Source organism: Sabethes cyaneus, chromosome 1 (genome assembly GCF_943734655.1).
Source record: "Sabethes cyaneus chromosome 1, idSabCyanKW18_F2, whole genome shotgun sequence".
NCBI classification, from domain to species: Eukaryota; Metazoa; Arthropoda; class Insecta; order Diptera; family Culicidae; genus Sabethes; species Sabethes cyaneus.
Genome location: NC_071353.1, coordinates 50,737,434 through 50,760,680, shown reverse-complemented (window position 1 = coordinate 50,760,680; position 23,247 = coordinate 50,737,434). Strand labels below are relative to the sequence as shown.

Sequence of the window (23,247 nt, the reverse complement as noted above, 5' to 3'; positions counted from 1 at the left end):
GTGTTGCCGGTGACCCGCCTTCGGAAGCGCCGCCCACTGGGGGGCTTGCAAAACTCGAGATAGTGACAAAGATCATCCGAGATTCATGATTTATGTACAACACAGGTTAATTTGTGGCAATACGAAGTTTGTCGGGTCAGCTAGTCTTATATATAAAAATGGATTTTTGGCTGTCTGTCTGTCGGGATGTTCTTTATAGAAAACTACTGAACCAATCGGCGTGAAAATTTGCATGTAGTGGATTTTGGGGCCAGGGAAGGTTCTTATAATGGTTAGAGACCCCTCCCCCCACCAAGAGGGGGGGGGGGTCTCCCATATAAATGAAACACAAATTTCTGCATAACTCGAGAACTAATCAAGCAAATGGAACAGAATTTGGCATGTTGGTGGTTTTGGAGAGAAGAATTTTTTCTATGGTAAATTGAGACCTCTTCCCTCTTTAGAAGGGGAATTAGGGCTCCTCTCCCATTTAAGACGGGGGCTTCCATACAAATGAAATACAAATTTCCTCATAACTCGAGAATTAATCAAGCAAATAGAACCAAATTTGGCATGTGAAGGTTTTTGGAGCAGAAAATTGAAGTAATTCAACACATATTCTTGCGGTTTGCCCTTCGCTTCCTTCCGGATCAGGATTAGGAATGATCCTAATAATTTATCTTCTTAAGAAAGTAGATGTCAGCTCGCTGGACTTGACCTGCTAAGCGTTCGTCGCGATGTTGCTAAGGCTACCTTTGTTGCCGATCTAATTTGCTCGGATATTGACTGCACTGATTTGCTTAACCGTCTCAATTTCAATGTCAGACCTCGAAATTTACATCGTAATAATCTACTGTTCATCCCTGACTCTCGTAAAACTACGGCCGCAGTGAGTCGTAGTAAGTGTATGTCGCGTGTTTGACCTTTGTAATGAAGAATACGATTTAAATGTCTCTCGTGCTACGTTAAAGAAAAAATTTCGTCTTGTTATATCTTCCTCATAAGTATTTAATCAGTGTGTATAAAATTAGGTGTAATGTTTGTGAATTAGCGCATAAGATAGTATATAAGCAATCTTGTACTGTAGGATGTCATTTTATCTGTTGTACAATTAAAAGATGAGAGGTTTTGTGCCCACGGGAGAAGATACAACGACTTAGACTATCACTCCCGAGGGCTTTTCCCTACTCCTCAGAAAATAAACAGAAAATAACTCAGCAAGTAAAGGTCCAAGAGACTTGCGGTCTTCTGCGAAAACGTGTATTTTGAGAGCTTCGATAATTGCCTAGAACATAGTATTCTTGTAAAATGCAACTAACAAAAGCTAAGCATGAAAACCCAATTTTTAAAAAAGTTTTAAAGAATATGCCCTATAGTTCAGCACTCGATATAGATGGAAATTTTATTTCTTCAGCAAAGTTGCTTGTTTTTACAATATTTACAACTTTGCCGAAGAAATTATGTCAATATTTACTAACACAAAAAAGTTATTCTTTTTTCATTATAGTAAGCGATGACTAATTTTTGATAGTTTTCGATTAAGGGGGATATTCATACGAACAAAAGTGCTAAAGACCATAAATGATAAAATGAAAACAAGAGACACTAGGAAAAAAGTTCCATTTTTCGTCCTTTTGGACTACTGTGCAACGGTATAAATGTAACTTTTTTTGGCTTCAGGAAAAGTTGCATCCCAGTGTTGCGAAAACGTAAACCACTCTTCTCTCGATTCTAGGGAGAGGTTTCAACTTGGACCCTAAGAAACATAACAGGTCTTGCGAATTTGCAAATTTTTAAAACCTCAAACTCAAACTAGCAATTTTGACCCCTGAATGCGCGGCCGAAATGGGTGAAAGCGGGAACGCCAATGAAAGAATTCCTGGATCCGAATCTAATGTTCTAACCTTTCCGGAACGATGAAGCTGGGAGAACCCAGCTAGTAACCTACACCCCCCCCCCTCACTGTACGTTTCTGTGTTTGCATTTGTGCAGCGTACCGTTGCGGGACATAGGGTCAAAATAAAAAATACATGTCAGCTGTTTTTTTCTTCGTTGATCTAAATTAAAGCTTCTAAAGCAGTTGATCTAAAATTCTAAATCAAGTTTCGGCTTTTTATTTTTGCTGGAAAAAGTGTGGGGCTTAATAGGTTAACATACTAAGAAATGGGTTATATATTATGGCATTTAAAAAGCCTGAAAAATATGCGAACCTTTCAACAAGAAAAATGTTAAAATCATTTTCTGATGGGTAAGTTGGTGTGGAGTGGAATGGAAATCTGATGTATGTTAGTTTGGTGACGCCAACGGGCATGTCCGTTGACAATCTCGGGGAAAATTCTAATTAACGTTCTGATTTGACGAACGTGCGATCCGGTTGATTTTCGATTGATGTACCGAACTAGCGATGTTTATAGCGACTATTACTGATGTAATAAATACTCTTCGTAACTATGGTATTAAGGGCTTTCATTTAGAATATTTCTGGGATATATATCAATCATACATCTTTTGGCATCGCCGTTTGGAATACAATCGTTCAGTTAAGATTACAAAATGTTACCACAGGAACACTAACAATAGTGATAAAACCGAGCAAACGATCCTCTAAACAAAACGTACTCTGACGGATGGGTACTACTAGATTACTGCTCGCAAAGAAGAAGGTAAAAATATGAATAAAATGCTGAATTCGTACATTTTGCACTTTATCGACTTGCTGATCGTGTCGCTATTTCACTACTGCCTGCTAGTGATCGTCGTCGTCGCCGAAGTCGCGACACAGTCGCATGCTGTTATCGCTACGCTGAATAAACCATGTGTTTCATGTGGTGCCACTATGATAATAAAAATAGTGTTGTTTTTATTCGTTACAGCTCAAGAATGTCCGTTTATTTTCAAACCAATATCCGTAGTTTATCATAGCATTACGCTATCTCGACCGAAAAGCATAGCGCACAGCTTGGTGAAGCAGATATTATTTCAAATCGTGAAGAAATGTAGCTGTGATTGGAACCTCTCGTTAGAGAATAGTCTTTATTTTAGTGTCATAATTTTTAATAAATCCGTGCCATAGTTTAAAAAGTGCAGTGCCATGGAAAAAGAAAAGGAAAAAGTAAAAGCGAAACCGCATCGTAAGAAATCGTCGGAGTTCAGAAAAGATAATCTTCCGACACCACCACCTGATCCAACGCTCGGCCTTTCAATGACCGATTCCAATGTGGAGAGTCCTTTGGATACCGTATCGGCGCCGGACAGCGGCGCTGATCTCAATACGGATCCGTTTAAGCGTTTGTTCACCTATACCGAACGGGAAAGTTTATTCCTAAAGCTTTTGTGTGATAATGATAGTGCTTCTAGTCTAAACAAAAACTTATTGCCGACGGTTGGGACGATCACGGCAAGTGGAACTGCAGAAGGTCGAACAATTAGTGACAGTACATCGACGTTGGAAAGTACCGAAGCTCCATTTGATTCTCCCAACGATTTTCTGATGTTACTGAACCGTACGGGTCCGTCGGTTGCTGCCGCTCTCTCTACTAAGGGTGCTCTCGATCAGCTCGATCGGTTGCATGATCTCATCAAACAACTGCTTACCCTGCAGGAGCAAACTATGAGGATGCATTGGCAGCTGAAAAATGTAGAAACGCTGCGGAAACTGAAGTTGATGCAGAACACGGTAAGATTTTTATCACAATATATGCTAAGAAATCAAGTATGGCGCTAGCATTGAATTGTAATCAGGCAGCAGTTGCTAAAATGATTAATGATTACTTTCTGACATTCGCGTAGCAACGCTGATAAGTTAAGAGACGATTTTCGGCACTTTTCTCGCATAAGATGCCTAGGATATAAGAATTCTAGTTTACCGTTTTTGTGTCCCTAGCAGCAGTAAGAGATTTACTTTTTTTGTTTTTGAGGATTCTGGACAACTCACTACATCGTCTAATCAAGGTTTTTGTTTACTTAAACTAAACTCAAACATCTCAAATTCGCATTTACTCTTCCTTGGGAGCCTTTCATTACTCCTCGCAAACTATTCTACGTTAACTTTTATAATAGACTAGCTGATTACTCGATCTCATTCAGGGCCCCTTTGCCACTTAGTCACTTGTACATCTGTTTTTGTAACGAAAACTCTCATAATGCAAGTAACAAAACCTTTTTGTTCATTTAAATATTTAAATATTTAAATATGTCTACTCCTTTTGTCAGTTCCTCTTACGTTGTCCCCTAACCACTTGTAAATCTGTCTTCTGCACGGTAATTCCTATAAATCGACACAAAACCTTTTTTACGTTTTTGAACCTCCCCTTTTTTAATGGCCATCCTATTTCCTCTTTCAGAAATGAAACAACTTGTACAACTGCTATCGTTCCAAATCCAAATGCAAGAGAAACCCACCCCTTTACTTATTTGAACCTTTCTCTCCTCTTGTAAGAGACCGCTTAGTTACCATATATTCCTTCGTGGTGGAACCCCCCTATTTTCTCAAAGTCAGTTGCACAATTGCAATCGGCTTAAATGCAAGAGAAATGAAACCACAGAGGCGCTGGTTCAAAGGTACAAGGGTACCAGCGAGCCACATGCCCTGGCGGGTGTTGTGGGTTCGAATCCTATTATAATCTCAGATTATAGCTTATACATGGGTTCGACCCATGTACCTTCCAGCATTGGACAAAAGGTAGGAGTCACAACGACTACTTGTTAAGCGGATTTTTAGAAAAATTTCTAATCGATTGATACCAATATCTCTAGAATCTATTGAGGGATGACTGAGTAATAAGCGTACAAACTATAGTTCGAAAACAGACACTGAGGAAGCCTGCAAGTCGTAGGCGAAATACGTATCTGTCGTGAATAAAATATACATAGTAGAATTAAATTGGATAATTTTTCTTCTTTTTTAATTTTAGGTGCAAACTATAACCACTTGTCGTTACATGTTCCCTGTTCGTTTTTCTAAAGAGCTCCCCATTCCCCAATATAGAAATCGAAGACGTAGTCCTGCGTAAAAAATATGGTTTAAATTTAATTCAAATATGTGTCTTAGTATTCAGTACTCGTTGTCTCACTCTTCCTATCTATTGTGGAACAGTGAGACAAAGAGACGCCTTCACATTAGTGGTTGTAACGAATTTAGCTTATAACCACAATGACTGAAACTTTTTTTCAGACAACTAGAAGGTATACCTTCCAAATGCATTAAAGAGCTCTTTAGTAGCTGTCACCAAAAAAAAATAAATTTTTTGGAAAAAAGTGTCTCACTGTAGATGTCTCTCACTTAATTAAAGCTAATGTCATCTACAAACAAAGCTTTAGCTTGAATAAAAGGGGGTTTAAGGCAGAAAAATTTAAAAGAATGCTTAATTTTAGATCCAACACAAAATTAAGACTCACAATCCTCAAAACTAAGATGGCAGAAAATTTTAATTATATTATATCAAGGATAACACGCTTGCTGTCATACTCGCTACCGCTCATCAGACCTCAGTTACAAAAAAATCTCCTTCATTTTATTAATTCAGTTTATTAACCGGACAAATAAAAATATCGGAGATTTTGGCGGCTTTTTGACGCTTCATTTTCACAATCCTCATTTTATAATGTTCCTTCAATAGCCCCAGTGATTTTCAATGATTTACCAAAAAATACAGTCAAGTCAATAAAATATAAATAAGCTATACAATCTAAAAATAAGTTTAGCCGATTCGCGGTGTACCGCTTCCGAAAAATGTAAGTATAGAATATTCTGCATAGAATCCGACGTGGCAGATATACATCCACTAACGACAAAACTTGCAGTAGGTACCTTATTAGTGTGATGACGTGATAATCTCAGCATTGCCTGATTACGCAGAACTCGTAGTTACACGTTTAAGGTAAACTGCTCCAAAAGCGCGGGGCAGTCTATCCTACCTATAGATAGTAGAGTAAACATAGAGCAGTGAAGATGAATCCTTTGCATACGAAAGAACTATCAAAACGTTTATTCAAAAGAGCATGACGTCACGATATCCTATGCAACGCTTGAGAAATTTACAGTGTTGCTGTGTTGTCTTTGTAGTTTTTTTTGTTGCAAGTTCTGCAACAGGTGCATCCGCTGATCTATGTTTACTCTACTATCTATAATTCTACCCTGTAGGCTATCTGCTATAACCAAAGTTCTGGACACAGCTCTACCAACATGAAGGGGTGCTAAATCAATCAGTTGACAGTAGTCTTCATCGTTGGGAAGACGGAACAGGTTTCACAAAGTGAATCTAAGAAATCGACGCTCAACGGACTTTCAGCACAACTGCTGTGGTCAGGATTCCAGACAGACAGCATTCCAGAACGCATTGCCACTAGCGAACGATATTTCGATTTGAGGCAATATCTATATATCATAGAATTTTTGTTGATTCTGAAGATGAAACCTAAAGACCTTGAAGCTTTGGGAACAACATACTAAAAGTGCTGCTTATACGTTAATTGCGAACCAAAGATAACTAATGATAATACCCAGGTAACCAATTCAAATGCAAGCCAAACGGCATTTAAGTCACCTTAAACGATACCTAAGTGCTATTTTGGTGCTGGTGCTAATATACGGCTACTTTACTGCTAACATTCTTATAGTGTTGATAATGCCTATTTGCAGTTGATTACTGACACGAAGATTTTGAATAGAATTTTGGATGCCTATATGCAGTCAAAAAGCTAATACAGTCGAATTTCGCTGGTTGGGCCTTTAATACGTGGGCTTCGTTTAGTTGGGCCTTCGCTAGTTGGGCTATGGCCCAACTAAAAAGAAACTGGATGTCAAAAATGGTTGTCAAATTAGAACTGACAATCAGTCGTCTAGTCTTTCGAGGGGTAAGCAAAAGCGTATCAACTTGTAATTCGCGTTAATTTTCAATAATACATTTTTTAAATTTTCAGTTTATTTAAAAAAGAAAAAGATCCGCAAATTACTCGTTTCGCTTCACGAAACTTCGGTTAGTTCAAATAATTCAAGTCGCGCAGCTTCCGATACATTCTTCTCTACGTATTGAATGATTAAATTTGGCTAAGTCTTTTTTTACGATTAGGAAAATCTGCTAAGCACCTGAGAAGATACGGTACTATCAGATACCTGGGATGACAACTCAGGTAGTGTGGAGTTAGATATCCCAACCCCCCCAATTGGGGCGTGAGGATCCCGACTCACTAAAACCCTACTCGAGTCTCCAGCCTCAATCCTCCCTGGCACCACCTTATCGGTATTACTTTAGGGAGGGGCTAAGTCTACGGCTATGCAAATGCACTTTAATACATCAGCTTACTTAGGTCTTTTTGAAAAGGTAGCTTTTTTATACGGCAGACTTCGCAGCGAGAGTACAGGACTATTGCGGTGCTTCTTAGTGCATTCCTTATTTACATATCTGACGTAGCAATATATTCAACTCAATAATATATGTTGATAAATTGATGTGCATTTTACACCTGTTCTCAAAACAACCATCTCATTTTATGCTTCAAATAAATAAAATTCTGAGATTAGGTCAATATCGATTCAACGTTTTACAAAATTGTAACGCCAACAAAAAACGATACATGCACTTCTCATGAAATCTTGCCCTTCTGTCAGTTGGCTTAACTATAACGAATCACTTTCAATAGTTGGGCGCTGGTGGTGGCCCAACCAGCGAAATACGACTGTATACAACAACGTATTCCAGATATAAGCGGTTGATTTGCTGCTTATGTTAATGCTGGTTACCTGTCTTTATGGTTATCATGTCTTTATGGATATGACTTTAAAATGATATTTAATATTTTTTATAAAATGATTGTTTAATACCTTATGTGCTACTGCATTTGATAAAAAAACATCCCATCAAGAAAACTGGCATCTTTTCCTCACGCCCATATAAATGACAAGCAACAGAAGCAACAGCGCATCCCTTCCGACAAAAGTTGAAGCTGTGTGTACATGTATAGGTGGGAAACGATGTGTGCGAGCGTGTCAATGCATTGCATACGTGTTCGTGTACATCCATATTTTGATTTACACACACTAGTATGTGCTAGTTCAACTTTAACTCGGCAGATAGCATTGCTGTTACTGTCGCTCGACTTTTGACAGAGTTGCCAGTCTTCTTGATGGAATAATGCCTTTATAATACAAAAATATGTTATTCCACACTTTAAAAACAGTAATGTTATTTCTGAGTTATTCAAATAACACTAGTGTTTTTTGTTAAATTTCAAGCCTTTCTGCGTAGTAAATGCCTTTATTCTACCGTTTTTAATTAATTTACCATATACGTTTTTAATTTAAACGAAAGACATATATGGTCTCAAAATAAAAATCGTTTGGAGCGATATTGGCCCAAATTCTAAAATGGCAAATCTAAAATCTCCGTCATTTTTTTTCTCTTTATATGGAAACTCTTTCCTTCATCTTTACAAAACCATGTCATTGTAGTTTATTTCATTGTTGTAGTTATTTTATTGTAGGGGTATGAGGTGGGCTCCATCATCATATTCATTTCACAGCAAATTTTGGAAATATTACTATAATTATATGAAAATTGTGAACTTTTCTACACATAACTGGTTGTTTCAAGTAGTTATTGCCAATGCACATCTAATTTAATGAATTTTGCTTGTAATTGAATTTTTTCTCAGCTTTCCAATGGTGGTCATAAAATAAAAATCGGTTGGGGGCTCATGGCGAAAATAGCAATTTTTTGTTAAAATCTAATATGGCCGCCAAAAAATTTGGGACATTGTTAGCTTCTAGAACAACGCTATTATTGGACAATACCTCATTGGCGAAAAGATTTGCATATATCCAGAGGAGCAGCACCAACTTCCTGTGCTGTCGAGCGGCTGCACTCTCTGGGCTTTTCGATTATGTACCTAGTTGCAGAAAGATTTCGGGTGAAGCTTCAGTTTATGTTGAATGCTATATTGATACCTTGAAACGCATTGGCGATTGATTCGCCTGTACAAGTGATTTATACGATACCTCGTGAATCTTCTCAATGCTGCTCTTTTGTAGCTTGCGTAGCTCAATCGTGTGCCAAGAAGGATAAAACTTTTCACCGTGAAAAGTGCTACATCTTGGCTCGAAATGTTGGGTTGATGCTTGAATTGGTTCATTACCATCCTGGCATATTCTCGAGGTCTATTTTACCGCATTTCCCACCGCTACCGTCCTTCCACTTGGTTATCTGATGTTTCTTGAACGTTCTGATCACTTGAGATGCCCATGCACCCATCTTGTATGTTGGGTCTTATTATTCCTTGGGCCGGTGGGGTTGTTGAAGAGAGCCATTTTCGTCGCACTGTCTTCCGGCATCCTTATGACGTGTCTTATCATGGCTATGATGGAATGGGATCCAGTGATGTGAAAAATCTCAGGTGGATTGTCGGACTAGGATCTAGGAGAAAGACCATTTCCGTCTGCGTTTCAACATCGCATTCGCCGAAGGTGTTATGAGGCGAGTGACGATCAACATGCGTGGCATTATTTTTAATTAATCTAGTCAATTTATCTGCTTGCCGATGACGAGGATGTTGCAGGCAAACAGGCTTGGCATGCACTTTTCGCTTGGATTTTGCTCTTTTGATTACTGCACTGCAAATCATTTTAGGCGGTAGAAGATCAGTACACCAGATAAAAACACAAAACATAGAAGATTTGGGATCGCAAGTGGGCGGAGACAACCACACTAGTAACTAGCTCCAGTGGCGCATTCAAACGGGAAATTGGGCCTATTTTGCCCTTTGGAAAACACTACTATCAAGAAGCATACTTCGCCGTACGAAGCTGATAATGTGCAAAGAAAGTTACTGAGATGAGAACATTGTGCCAGGCACCATCTAGGAAACAGTGTTTGAACGGTGTTTCCGGTACATTCATTGCGCAATTTGTTGCACGCTGTAACAACCAAGTGGTACCTTTTTGACATCCAAACTTTAAACTATTGGAATCTCTCTGCCCATTTTTGACATTGTCAAACTAAACAAATCCGCATAGGTTTGACGTGATCGGCACCTTTCTGGCACAATGAGTGAACAAAACTGACACGAGTAAGATGCATAAAGTGTACTAAGCCACTTACCCTTGGCAAAACCCTATTAAACCAGTAGTTCTTGATGGAATTGAAACTGTGACACAGCTCACGGAGGACATATGCGTCATTGCCACAATGTTCGAGCGAAAGGTGTTGCGGACGATATTTGGCGGAGTAACGGTTGCATAAAAAAATGGACTTTTTTCGGATGGTGATAAAAAAACTAAGACAGCTGATTGAGTGTGATAAATTTCCCGTGGGAGGTTATTATATTAGTTTACTTTCAAAAAAATTTTACGCGCTTGCGAGCGGTCTTCCGGCAGTTAACCGGAACATTCGTCATGGCGGACAAACCATGTGTGTAGGCATGTTTTTGAGTTCTTTCTTCGTTTTATTTATCAATTCTTCCTCAGTTTTCGCGACAAAATTGTTGGAGTAGATCAGTGATGGCCAAACTGCGGCCCTTCAAGATGTTTTATGCGGTCCGCGGGCTGATTTGAGAGATGGAAGACTTATGGATAACTTTTTTATGACACAGGGGTCACTTAAATCAGCCATAATGTCTCTTGCATTTTGTAGTTTCGAATGCTTTCCGGCTTAAATCTTGTGGTAATTTCCAGAAAATGGTTGTTATTGCTGCATATTTTGCATTTTGTTATGCGCAGGAATGACGGGAGGAATTTGCGGCCCGCGACATTTATGGGGCGATCTCGTTTGGCCCGCACCATGCCTATGCCTGGGCACCACTGGAGTAGATCTTACGCTTCAGGTTTGTCCAGTAATTCTTGATGGGACGCAGCTGGGGGATGCTGGGCGGGTTCGCTGACTTGGGTACCAACCGCTCCATATCCTCCAATGATCGCATCGAGTAGTGGGCCGACGCCAGATCCGGCCAGAACACCACGTCTTCGCCCTTATGGTATTTCTAGATGAACGATGCAACTTCCGGCAGGCACTTCGTACTATAAAATTCCCCGTTCACGGCCAGTCTGGAGCGAAAGAAGAGCGGCTTTGATATCCTCTTCTCGCTGATTGTCAGCCACACCAGCACCTTCTTGGGGAACTTGGTGCGTGAAATGAACTTCACCTCGAAATTCACTTCCCTCGTTGGGGAAGTAAAATACGAAGTGTCCTGCCAGTCGTTACTATTACGGGTGAGATAGGTCTCGTCGTCCATCATCACCGCCACTGTTCGACTGATAGAGCTGTAAAATTTTTTTGCATGTAAACTAATATTATACTTACTTAACTTACTTACTTACTTAATCAGCTCCAGGCCGTGGTTTCCTCTGCTGTACGAAGAAGTCGTCTCCATTCTACTCGGTCCATGGCCGCAATTCGCCAGCCACGTAGTCTACGTAGGGTCCGCAGGTCGCCTTCCACTTGATCGATCCATCTTGCTCGCTGCGCGCCCCGCCGTCTCGTTCCAGTCGGATCGTTATTGAGAACTTTTTTAACCGGGCAGTCGTCCGACATCCTCCCGACATGCCCAGCCCATCGCAGGCGACCGATTTTTGCGGTGTGAGCGATGGGTGGTTCCCTAAGCAGCTGATGCAATTCATGGTTCATTCGGCTCCTCCATGTTCCGTCTTCCATCTGCACTCCGCCGTAGATGGTGCGCAACACCTTCCGTTCGAAAACACTAAGGGCGCGTTGGTCCTCCACGAGCATAGTCCATGTCTCATGGCCGTAAAGGACTACCGGTCTAATCAGCGTCTTGTAGATTGTTAACTTCGTGCGGTGGCGAATTTTGTTCGATCGCAGCGTCCTACGGAGTCCAAAGTAGGCACGATTTCCTGCCATAATGCGTCTTTGTATTTCTCTGTTGGTGTCGTTGTCTGCGGTAACCAGTGAGCCCAGATACACGAACTCTTCTACCACCTCCATTTCATCACCGTCTAAATGAATCCGGGGAGGGAGGTCAGCATTCACTTCTTTAGAACCTCTTCCTTTCATGTATTTTGTTTTCGATACATTAATGACAAGTCCTATCCGTTTGGCTTCAGCTTTCAGTCCGATGTACGTTTCCGCCATCTTCTCAAAGGTACGTGTAATGATGTCAACGTCGTCAGCGAAACCAAGAAGCTGGACGGACTTCGTGAATATCGTGCCACTCGTGTCTATACCCGATCTTCTTATCACACCCTCCAAAGCGATGTTAAACAGCAAACATGAAAGCCCATCACCTTGCCGTAACCCTCTTCGAGATCCAAAGGGACTCGAGACTGCCCCTGATACTCGAACAACACACATTACTCGATCCACCGTCGCCTTGACCAATCGCGTTAGTTTATCCGGAAATCCGTAGTAGTGCATAATCTGCCATAGCTGATCTGCTGAAACTAATATTATACCTTCCTTGGAAAATATATCAAACTCAATTGGCTGTCTTAGTTTTTTCTTTATCACCATCCGAAAAAAGTTCATTTTTTTAATGCAAACTTTATAAACTGTAAGCGGAGGGTGGCGGAGATGAATAAATCACAAATTATAGGCATTGTTTGGGGAGATTTCCGTCGTATATCTAGCGATAGCCGGTAGGCTACGAAGTCTGTTAGTTCAGCATTCCTATCTAGCGAACAAGGCTGTTTTGACTACTTTCGAAATGGTAGCCAAACATGGGCGTTTATAAATATGGTGTTCTCCAACATCATAAGTGATCTAACTCAAGAGTTACAAAAATGTTTCAATATAGAAAAAGGATAAAAATTTGTTTTAAATTTGGTAACTATCGACTTCTTTATAAAATTAGTGATTTTTCACTAATTAATTTAAGAATTTAGCAAAAATTGCCGGCGCATTAAAATATTCTCACTTTTCTGTCACAAAATATCAACAAATTGATCAATTCATGTCATCAATTCTTATATTCAATTTTTATTTATTATAAAAAAATCCATTTTAGAAAAACAATATCTGGTGATATTTCTTTCTCTTATAGCTCTTAGTCAATTTTTACTATCTTGCAACTGCAGGTGAAGGTGAACCATAAAACCATCAATATTTGTGAAGGTTCTATTATAGTTCTAAGAAGGGCTGGTTCCAAATTACCTTTAAATTTTAAGCAGATATTCTTGAGAACCATCTTGAGTGCGGGCCTCTCTAGTTTTATAAGAGTTTTCAGATCATTTTATCTCAGTTTTGTAGAACTATACATTTTATAACCCGTTTTAAGGGGCAAGCGCCGAAATCCTCTTCAAGTGCACCTTAAAAATGAATTGGTTACTTGGACATAAGGCAGATTTTTTGAAAATACATTTCCAATAGTCCCCTACGACGAATTAAAGCCATCGAATAATTCAATTCATTCTGCATTTCAGATGATTCGAGATCCTGAGGGATTTCTTTCGAGCAACTCAATGCAGGATGACAATTCGGATAATGACCTGCTAGACAATGAAATCGAACAAAATCTGGCTCTATTAGAAACGATCCTTGCGGCTGGTAATACTGCCAGCAGTAAACGGAGTAGCTCGAAACGGTATGTTTTATTATATCTCTGTTGTGTTATTATGTTTTGGTTAATAGGTAAACTGTTGAATTATTCGTATTTCATATGTGCTTTTAATCTTTAAACAGCGAACGCAGTAAATCCGTGATCAACGACGAAATTGGTGGTTTTCAATCCACTTTCGGTGCCAGCAAAGAATCTAGTAGAAATTATCCACTGCGACGACAGAGTGCCATATCTGATTTTAAACCTAAGGTTTCCAAATGGACTAAAGTGAAAGCTGCTTTTAAGTGGGAAAAAACCAGTGCCTTACCGGCGAATGAAATCAAAACTTCAGAAGCCATGATGATCCCGATCAACAATGAAGTGGCACGGTGAGCTCTACTAGTAGGTTTCTGGTCACGAGATCGTAAATATTTCTTCGTTCTCCTCAGTTATCTTCGAGTGCCATCTGTACCATGCGTTGGCAGTTCTGGTGATTCAGTATTCAGTTCTTCGTCAGGCATTGTCGTCAGCGGTGGTTCCGGACCGGGAACGCCCGGTGAAAATAGTTTGGCTAGTTCAAACGAAGATCTCACCGATTTGATCGACGACTGCCGCGGCAACGGCAGAGGTAGGTACATTCAATGTTTTTTTCCACATTCGCTGGGTTGAATTAGCCTTGAGGGCAGGATAAGCAGAAAAATGAAATATGAGCGTGTTTGGACCGTAAATCATATTTTCCAAGTATTTTAAAACGTACCCTCGTAAAAGTGTTTGTTGTTTTAGCCGTCGCATCTGCGTTTTGTAGTAAGACCGACCGCACGGTACAACAGAAATCGCGGTGGGAAATGTTCGTTTATCCGGGGGTGTGGAGCCAAAGAAATATTCCAACTTTCCAAACAATGAGATTCCAGCACTTAAAATAGCAAACTGCTGGGTGAACGCAATACATTCAGCGAAAACTCCTTGCATTCACTCATACGATCGGCTGGCAACGCGTTGGAAGATGGGAGTTTGATAAATAAACAATGAGCGTGTGGCTTTGCTGGAGATTGAAATCGATTTTGACGCGAGTGACCATCATTGCTTTGCTATAATAATGATGATCCGAATATTTACCACAACATATTGCTGCGTAACGCAAATAGCCTTACTATACTACTAACTCAGAATAGGAGAGGAATATTTTACTATCTTAATTAACAAATAATAGGACTAAAATTTTATGTTACATGAGGAGTCCTTCTAACAGTTTTTCGAAAATCTTGCTGGGTGAAAAGGTTATGTGTCCTAAGAGTTATGCCCAATTGTAACCTTTTAATGTTTCTTCAGGGACAATGGAAGCGTCCAGTACCGCTCGACTGACAACCTTCAAAGCCGTCAAGACCCCGCGTCCTTGTTTCAATATGGGTATCGAACGATGTGTTGCTAGTGCCTCGCAAACACTATAAACTAGTATTATATTCAACTGTATTCTTAAATAATGTTTTTTTTTCATTTACAAATTCCTTATACCTAAATGCCAAATAGATGAACTTAGTAGGTAATAGCAAGGAGTAGCTTTTCAATCTAACGGCTCTATAATATTAAATAATTATGTTGAAAATATACAGTTAAACTAACTTGACTCATAGAACTAACTATGTTGTTCATTGTCGGACCTTAGCATCCGTGAAATTTACATGCTTAAAAGTTTGTTGACATTTTCACAGTTGAAGATTGTGTTTCTCAGTTTTCAATTGCAACCATGTTTGACGCTATTGTGCATGGTCAATAGCCTCTTCTATGGCTTTCTTGTCAAGAAAATGTGCAATATCCTGTAGAATTCCCATTCCGATTGGTGCGTTCCCTAAACTAAGCTATTTGCTACCGACTGTTCCGCATCACCGTTCACTAGCGCAGTTTATACTGCCGAATGCGAAACCGAGTGCGTGCGTGTAATATGCTATTTTTAGTTTGTCTATATGCAGTTGGTGTCGATGGCCAGCCATACAGCATCACACTTGCATAGTTCATGTTGAATCATACACACACGCAGCGTTTATATGTTAGGTTTAATGATGCGGCCAAAATTTCCCACCTTTGTAACTAGCAATCGAAGAACAAGTGGCTTAAGGATGAGGGATGAAGGAAATCCAGGTCATGAGCTTATGAAAAAAAAATCATTCTAGTAGATGTAAATTATTATCTTACGATTTTTTTGTTTTTGAAACTATCAATGTAGTTTGAAGTAAAGTTTCTGTAAAATGCTAAAACGTTGGACATCGTTTGATTTGGGTTAAGTCTCGTCATCGTCATCAGAAGTAAAGTTTTTCTCAAACTTATATTAAGACTCAAAGGTATTCGAGAGCTATAAAAACGTTGTTTCACAGCGGGAAAACTTGAATAGTGATGTCCGAAATTTTCAATTATTCCGATTACCGATCAATCGGTTAGCGCTAACTGCCCTAATCGATTAATCGATTAAGTATTCGTGCTAGTATTATTCGATTAAAAATATGTACATATTCGAATATTTGCGTTATTCATTCGATTAATCGAACGGTTATGAACGATTAACGGGGATTACTCGCATTTATATTATTTCCTTTGAGCTATTCGATTAGTGAACTACCCGTGCTGGCAGTATTGGATTAGAAATTATTCGATTATTTCATGCTCTAATCGATTACTCGATTAATCGACCGATTACCGGACATCACTAAACTTGAACAAGTAACTAAGCGTAAGAGTATTTTATTAGTGCATTTTTGTATTTGCTGTATTGATGAACGGACATTTCCTGTCACTCTATTAGGCAAGGTCTAATTAGGAGCACACCAAGCAGACACTCAAAAAGCAGCATTCGTTACCTCTTACTCGTACAAAATCCTGGCGTATATTTGGAATCAAAACGCTGTCCGACTTTGTATATATGATCGCAATCAACATCATAGAGACTATCACTTGGCTGTCTGTTTACAAAATAATATAGATTTCCGTTGTACAATTCACTCTGTGCTTGGTGAATACAATCCAATTCAGTATGACTGGTTTCTCAATTAATTAGGTTCTTTGCGATCTGAGGAATAAATTTGATCGATGCACTTTTTCCAAGACTTTCAATTTTGTTGTACGCATGTCATCTAATTGTTGATATCGTATGCAAATACTGTTTTGACCGAAAAACATTGTATCTATATACTGACACCTTCACTAGGCACTATACAGTCTATCATCGTAGACATTTTTCTTCTGTCGTCGTCATCATCACCGTAGACACCGTAAAATCTCGGGTGTGTGAAAATATGTTATGACATAATCGCTTTATTTTTAAAGCAACTCGCTGCTTACCCACTTGTGCCGAAATGATGGCAGGACGGTAGGATGCAATGAGGTGAGATTGGTTTTGTATCTCATGTGTAGCAAAGTAATTTTACATTTTTTGGCTGCTATAGTTGAAATATTGGAAAAGCAGCGATGCGCGATGCGGAATACGAGAATTGAAAATAAATGAATAATTGTTCTAAATGTAATGTACATTCATACATGAACTCAACAGGAAACCTAAAAACAACTAAATAATAATTATCTGCAAAGTTTTGCCACCATAGAACGGGTTACTCTAAGTAGAAGACTTAATTAAATACTTACTTAATTAGTCTGACGTCTTAAGGTAAGGAATGCATAACCTAATTCTTCCATGTAACTCGGATCGTGGCTGCTTGTCGCTGGTTCCACAGGCATCTAGTGCTTGCCCCGTCTTGCTCCACTAGGTGTAGCCATCTCGTTCACTCACTGCATCGATAATTTTTGCAGGAAAGTTTTCCGGGAACTGTGTCCACTCTGAATACTGTGAATACTGAAGTTGCTACAGAGTGGAGTTGATACAGATGAATACAGAGATGCGGGAGTTGGTGGCCCATTCTTTGTCTGAGACCGGTATGGTATGGTTCACCTGCATACCTGCAAAGATGATTCTTAGCACCCGTAGGTCGAAAATTTCAAGTGCTCGGAGGTCCTCCTCGAGCAAAGTTTTCGTCTCATGTCCATGGAAGACAACTGGTGTAATTACCATTTTTGTAAGATGCACTTTATATCGGGGCACTATGGGGCAGAACCCGAAAAAGCTCAAAATATTTATTTGAGATATTTTATCAAGCTTAATATTCTACGTATAGTAGACACATAATCTTTAAGCCATATACTTAAATTGTTTTAATAAGTAGTTTTTCAATAGGCATTAAAGAAGGTGAAACACAGTGTAAAAAAATTTTGGAAAATGAAAAAATAAATATCATTTAATCTTTTAGTATCTGGCTACCATGCTGCTTAAAATTCTATACTTTTAAAGGACAATTCACATTAAAGGGATTATAAACTAATAGTTTAGGTGATATTAAGACAGATTTTTTACTAGTAGGCTTTGTTCTGACGAAGTGTTTTAGAACAAAATTTTTGTTATTTTTGTCAATTTTCAATAGCGTGTAGAAAAAGATTTTCGCTCTGACACTACCATAAAATCAACATTCAGGGTGTTAACTAGTAACAAGCAAAAAATTAGCTGCTACTAGTTGCGATGTTCGGAGATATTCAAGTTTTGCGAATGCATGTTTTCCGGCATTTTAGGCTACAAATTAGTAAATGCGCGCGCCAGTGCACTATGGGGGATTTCCATACAAGCAGGCGGACAAAAATATTTTCGAATTTTTCCTAGGATTTTTGACGTTTTTCTAGTTGATATGATTAAAATATGTTGTTAGAGTACATTTGCAAACATTTCACGAACATATTTTGAAAAGGGTTTAACTGTTTACCTTTGCCATATGTGAAAAACTAATATGGGTCATTCCATCTCAAACGTTTGGATTCGACCATCAGCGATTTCAACCAAAGTTGGCATAATTGTTCATTCCGACCCCACAACCAATTTCCCGAAGTTATACGACGATTGATCAATTTCCCTAGCAGCGGCGCTGCTTACTTTTTTACAGATTTTCAAAATAAGTCATTTTTCGGGCTTAAATATCTCTGCAACAGTTTGATGTGAAGACATGCCAATATACTTTTTCTATGGGTTTTTGACCGCGCAATCGAGTGATGTTATCAGTTTTTATCTAATTTGTCAAGATCATACATTTTTTTGCAATTTAAAACCAAAAATGCGAATATCTCAAAACCCCCCCAATTTTATTTTCAATTAAATATGCTCAAAATATTCCCCAGACAAATTCTACATAAGAATCACTTAACTAGAAAAGACAATATTGGTAGTTCGGGAGATATGGTGTTTTGAATATCCGGGGCATGCGTTATTCTATCTGAATTATTAGTAAAAGTATGTTTAAATACGTTTACCTGAAGCTGTCAGACATTTGTATGACTAAATAATGTATTTTAATGAAAAAGATGCATTTTCAACATAGAATCAACACAATAAATTTTGAGGTTCTGGATACTTTTATATGTATTTAAATAAAAGTAATAATTTCGTACCAATTTTTATAGTTCTATTATTTAATTGTGCTATTTATTTGTGCAATATTATTATGGTAAATTATTAATAAAATTAATAAATAAATTTTAAATAATAATAAATTAATAAAATTATTATGGTATTTCACTTCTGAAATTATTCGAAACTTCGAAGTAATTTTGAAAATGGCTTTATTAGCACTACGGGAAAACCTAGCCTAAAACGAACGAAATTCAGAAACTGCCTGGCAATTGATCAAATATAACTGACCTTATGTAAATTTTTCCGGCAAATCTCATGGTGTCCACCCCTTCCTTAATTGTCATCGGAAAGTATTGCTGATTTTCCCCTATTCTTAACAATATTTTAACTTAATGGAGTTTATCAGGCCAGTTAAGTTATTCATTCGTCCCATATAAGCTTTGTAAGATTTACCGATATTGGTCCATAAGTTCAGCAGATCTAGAACATATCTTGAAATAGGCCATAGGTCTAAAAATTCAGCCTACTCAATATGGATTGCAATTTAAAATTTTCGAAGACATTTCTTCGATGAACTTAACAGGAGGGGCGCATGTTTTCTTCATTTAGTTCCATTAACGTTGTATGGAGGAAATCTCGATGGTGACTCCCTATTTATTATTTCATATTGAAATCTGTTTAACCCAGTTTCTAAATATGCCCAGTAAACCATTTGGTTTGTATATCTCGATTGCAACTGAGGTATACGAAATCATATCTGAACGATAAAGTTATATTTCACGCCATATAAGAGCATATATGCACCAAAGTGGAGGCGATATACGTGCGAAAATTTTGACAACTATTTGTGATTCTATTTTGCGCAGTTTTTATAACACGCAACTAAATACTCCTGAATATATGATATAGATATAATCAAATATTGCAATTGTCTATCCTGCTTTATAATTCACAGTCATGAATTGTATATGAAGACACGCACGACTGCAAAACAACTTATTGTTCACTTCAATTTGACATACTCTAATCATTATAGAACTCCAATATGAAATTGACATGAAAACGATTTAATGTGAACTTTCTATTACGATTTTGTGTTATCTGGGTGATTATACTAAATGCTTCTTCTGTTGACATAATTTCACGTTGAGCAGTTAGCCGTGTTAGCGCTTGTGTGTGTGTGTGTGTGTGTGTGTGTGTGTGTGTGTGTGTGTGTGTGTGTGTGTGTGTGTGTGTGTGTGTGTGTGTGTGTGTGTGTGTGTGTGTGTGTGTGTGTGTGTTATTCGCTGAAAATATATTGAATCTTGAAATCTCTCATGGTAAATAGAAATTTTCAAAACACTATATTTCGCAGAGTGGCGCATGGTGGCACGTAATTCTTTCATAAGTTGATAGTATATACCTGAGACTTAACCCAGAAGGAGAAATTAACCTGGAGATATCTGGAGAAAAAAAGTTCTCGACTAAGAAAGCAGAAAATTCTCTTATTTTTTTATATTTTCCTGCTTCTCATGCTTTTTATTATTATAATTTCTCCTCTAGCCGTCTAAACAATCTATTTTCCGGAAAGCTCATTTCATTACCTTTCTAATAACATATAATACATAAGATTTAATTTTGGAAATAGTGTTTAAAAATTGATTTGAAAGTAAACGTGTTTGAATGGCAAAAAGCGTATATGTCATATCGTTTTTCAACTTTGACAGCCTCTATCTCAGAAACAACATCGACTACAGACTTTCTATTTTGGGTTTTTCTTAATTGAAGTATTTGCTATCAATAGAAAATTTCATTAAGCGGATTAGTGAAAGTCAGTTTTCTGATTTTTGTCCGCCTGATATCTCATAGTGCAGTGCGAAGTTCATTCCTGCTGTACGTTAAATAGTCATGCTTGTGTATGTAAGACATAGCATTATTATCGTTATGAGATACATCGGAGTCGATAAGGGGAATTCAGGACATTGTAAAGGCGGTTACTTAACAGCTTTTTCCCAATTAGCTCTGTTTCAAGTCAAGTTGGCAATAGAATATGTTCGATTGGACTTTCAGCTCGATTCAACTAGCCTCCATTTTGTTTATTTAGAGTCGAAAATGTTGATACGTGTTTGCAGGATAAACAGATTGCTATACTCTGTCAGTTACTCGTTATTTTTTGTGCCTTCTGCCAGGATTTGGCTGAGGCCGATGACAGCCTATCTCGCCACTCATATCCTTTTGCTGCGTATGGCCAAACTAATGAATTAAAAAATTACATGAATGCACTAAAGCAGATAGTAGGGTAAGTTAACCTATATAGTAAACCCTCTACCTGTAATGGACACTCGGATAAAATTTCGGTATTTATTAGCTTATACTTCTTATTTCTGAGGATATATAACATGAAACAGACCGTACTAAACATAACACACATTTGAGTTGAAAAAATTTAACTGCATTTCATTATTAATGCTTTAAAATTGACGTTTTCAACAAGTGGGTCCATTATATACAATGCAAAAAATGTCGCCATTACCGGACTCTCTCCATGCAAAATACACTAAAATTCCTATAATGCACCCGGTCGTTATTCTATTGTAAACCGCAAGGGTCCATAAAAGGAAAATGGACATTCCAATCTGTTTTAAAAAATCTGTAAAATATAGATTTGCATCAGAAATTTATATATTTAAGCTTATTCGAAAGTTACTAATATTGTAAGTGCCATTGGTTGGGTGTTTAGCACGAGTTCAAAATAATGTATAGAAAGGTCCACAAATGGTTGATTTACTCTATACCGGAATAATAATACTAAATTACTCTTGATATACAGATTGTGATAATATGTATATGAGGTCGTCAGACTACCAATTTCGACTACTTAAAAAATGTGTTTGAGTATAAATAATAGTATAAATATTTTAATATAACTTGATTCTCGTAAGTCCTACAATTTTGGTATGTTCAGTAACTTTACGTAACTTTACAGGACAAACAACTTTTTTGAAGACACAATATTTCTAAAGCTAATTTCATTATTTAAAAAGTTAGATCTCAACACCATCTATAGGAATAAAAATACAACTACTTAAAATTTACAGAAAGATGCGCAATTTTATTACAAACAATGTTGCTGAAGACAATAAAGCTTTACGAAGTATATGAAAGAAGTTATGAGGTTTTGTCCGAGCGCCGAATCAATCTGCCCCACTGCATTTGTGTGACGATCAGCGGAACGATTGGTTTGATGAAGAATGTAGGACGGTGATGGATGAGAAGAACGCTGCGCGGGCGGCCAAGATGCGCAGTGCCACACATCAGAACGTGGAAAGACACAAACAAAAAAAAGATGCAGCGAAACCAAATTTTTCAGGCGCTACCTGGAAGAGCAGGAATATACAGAGTTGGAGCGGCTGCATCGTTCTCAGGAAAGGCGAAAGTTCTACCAGAAACTGAACGGATCCCGCAAAGGCTTTGTATCGCGAGCCGAAATGTGTCGGGATAAGACTGGCAGTATTCTAACGGACGATCGTGAGATGACCGATAGGTGGAAGCAGCACTTCGACGAATACCTGAATGGCGCCCAGGCGGAGAACCATGGCAGCGAGAATAACGATTTAGATGGTACAACAAACGGGGAAGAGGTGCCAGCCACAACGATAGGCGAAGTTAAGGATGCCATCATGCATGTAAAGAACAACAAGTCAGCTGGGAAAGATGGTATCGGAGCGGAGCTTATTAAAATGGGACTAGAAAAACTGGCCGTTTGTATGCACCGGCTAATTGTTAGAAATTGGGATACGGAACAGCTACCAGAGGAGTGGAATGATGGGGTTATCTGTCCGATCTATAAAAAGGGAGACAAGTTGGACTGTGAGAACTATCAAGCGATCACCGTTCTCAATGCCGCCTATAAAGTGCTGGCCGAAATCATTTTCCGCCAAATATCACCAATTGCGAACAGATTTGTGGGATCTTATCAAGCCGGCTTCGTCGAAATTTTTCAACTCGAAAAATTACGTGACGCTTATTCTATCATTCAACATAATTTGACATTATAAGACTTGTGTTAAGTCGCGAATAATAAAAATAAACTAAAGTAAACTAAATTAAGGTCGGTCTACAACGGATCAAATATTTACACTGCGGCAGATCCTCCAAAAGGGCCGCGAATACAGTGTTCCAACGCACCATTTGTTCGTTGACTTCAAAGCCGCATCATATCGACCGGAAGGAGCTACGGAAAATCATAGACGAGAACAGCTTCCCCAGGAAGCTCATCAAACTGATTAAATCTATGGATACAATGGATGGTACACAGTGCTGTGTTCGGATTTCGTAGGGCTTCGTAAAGGTGATGGTCTTTCATGCCTGCT

At 38.4% G+C, this 23,247-nt stretch overlaps 1 protein-coding gene across 1 annotated transcript in view; it reads left to right on the top strand.

Annotated features, from left to right (window-relative positions):
* The first annotated feature begins 3,070 nt into the window (after window positions 1-3,070).
* LOC128745668 (uncharacterized) overlaps window positions 3,071-23,247 on the top strand; it is a 50,101-nt gene continuing 29,924 nt past the window's right edge. Inside the window, exons 1-4 of the mRNA XM_053842748.1 lie at window positions 3,071-3,655; window positions 13,346-13,506; window positions 13,605-13,850; window positions 13,911-14,089. Coding sequence (XP_053698723.1) covers window positions 3,071-3,655; window positions 13,346-13,506; window positions 13,605-13,850; window positions 13,911-14,089 — 1,171 coding nt within the window. The remainder of the gene's footprint in view (window positions 3,656-13,345; window positions 13,507-13,604; window positions 13,851-13,910; window positions 14,090-23,247) is intronic.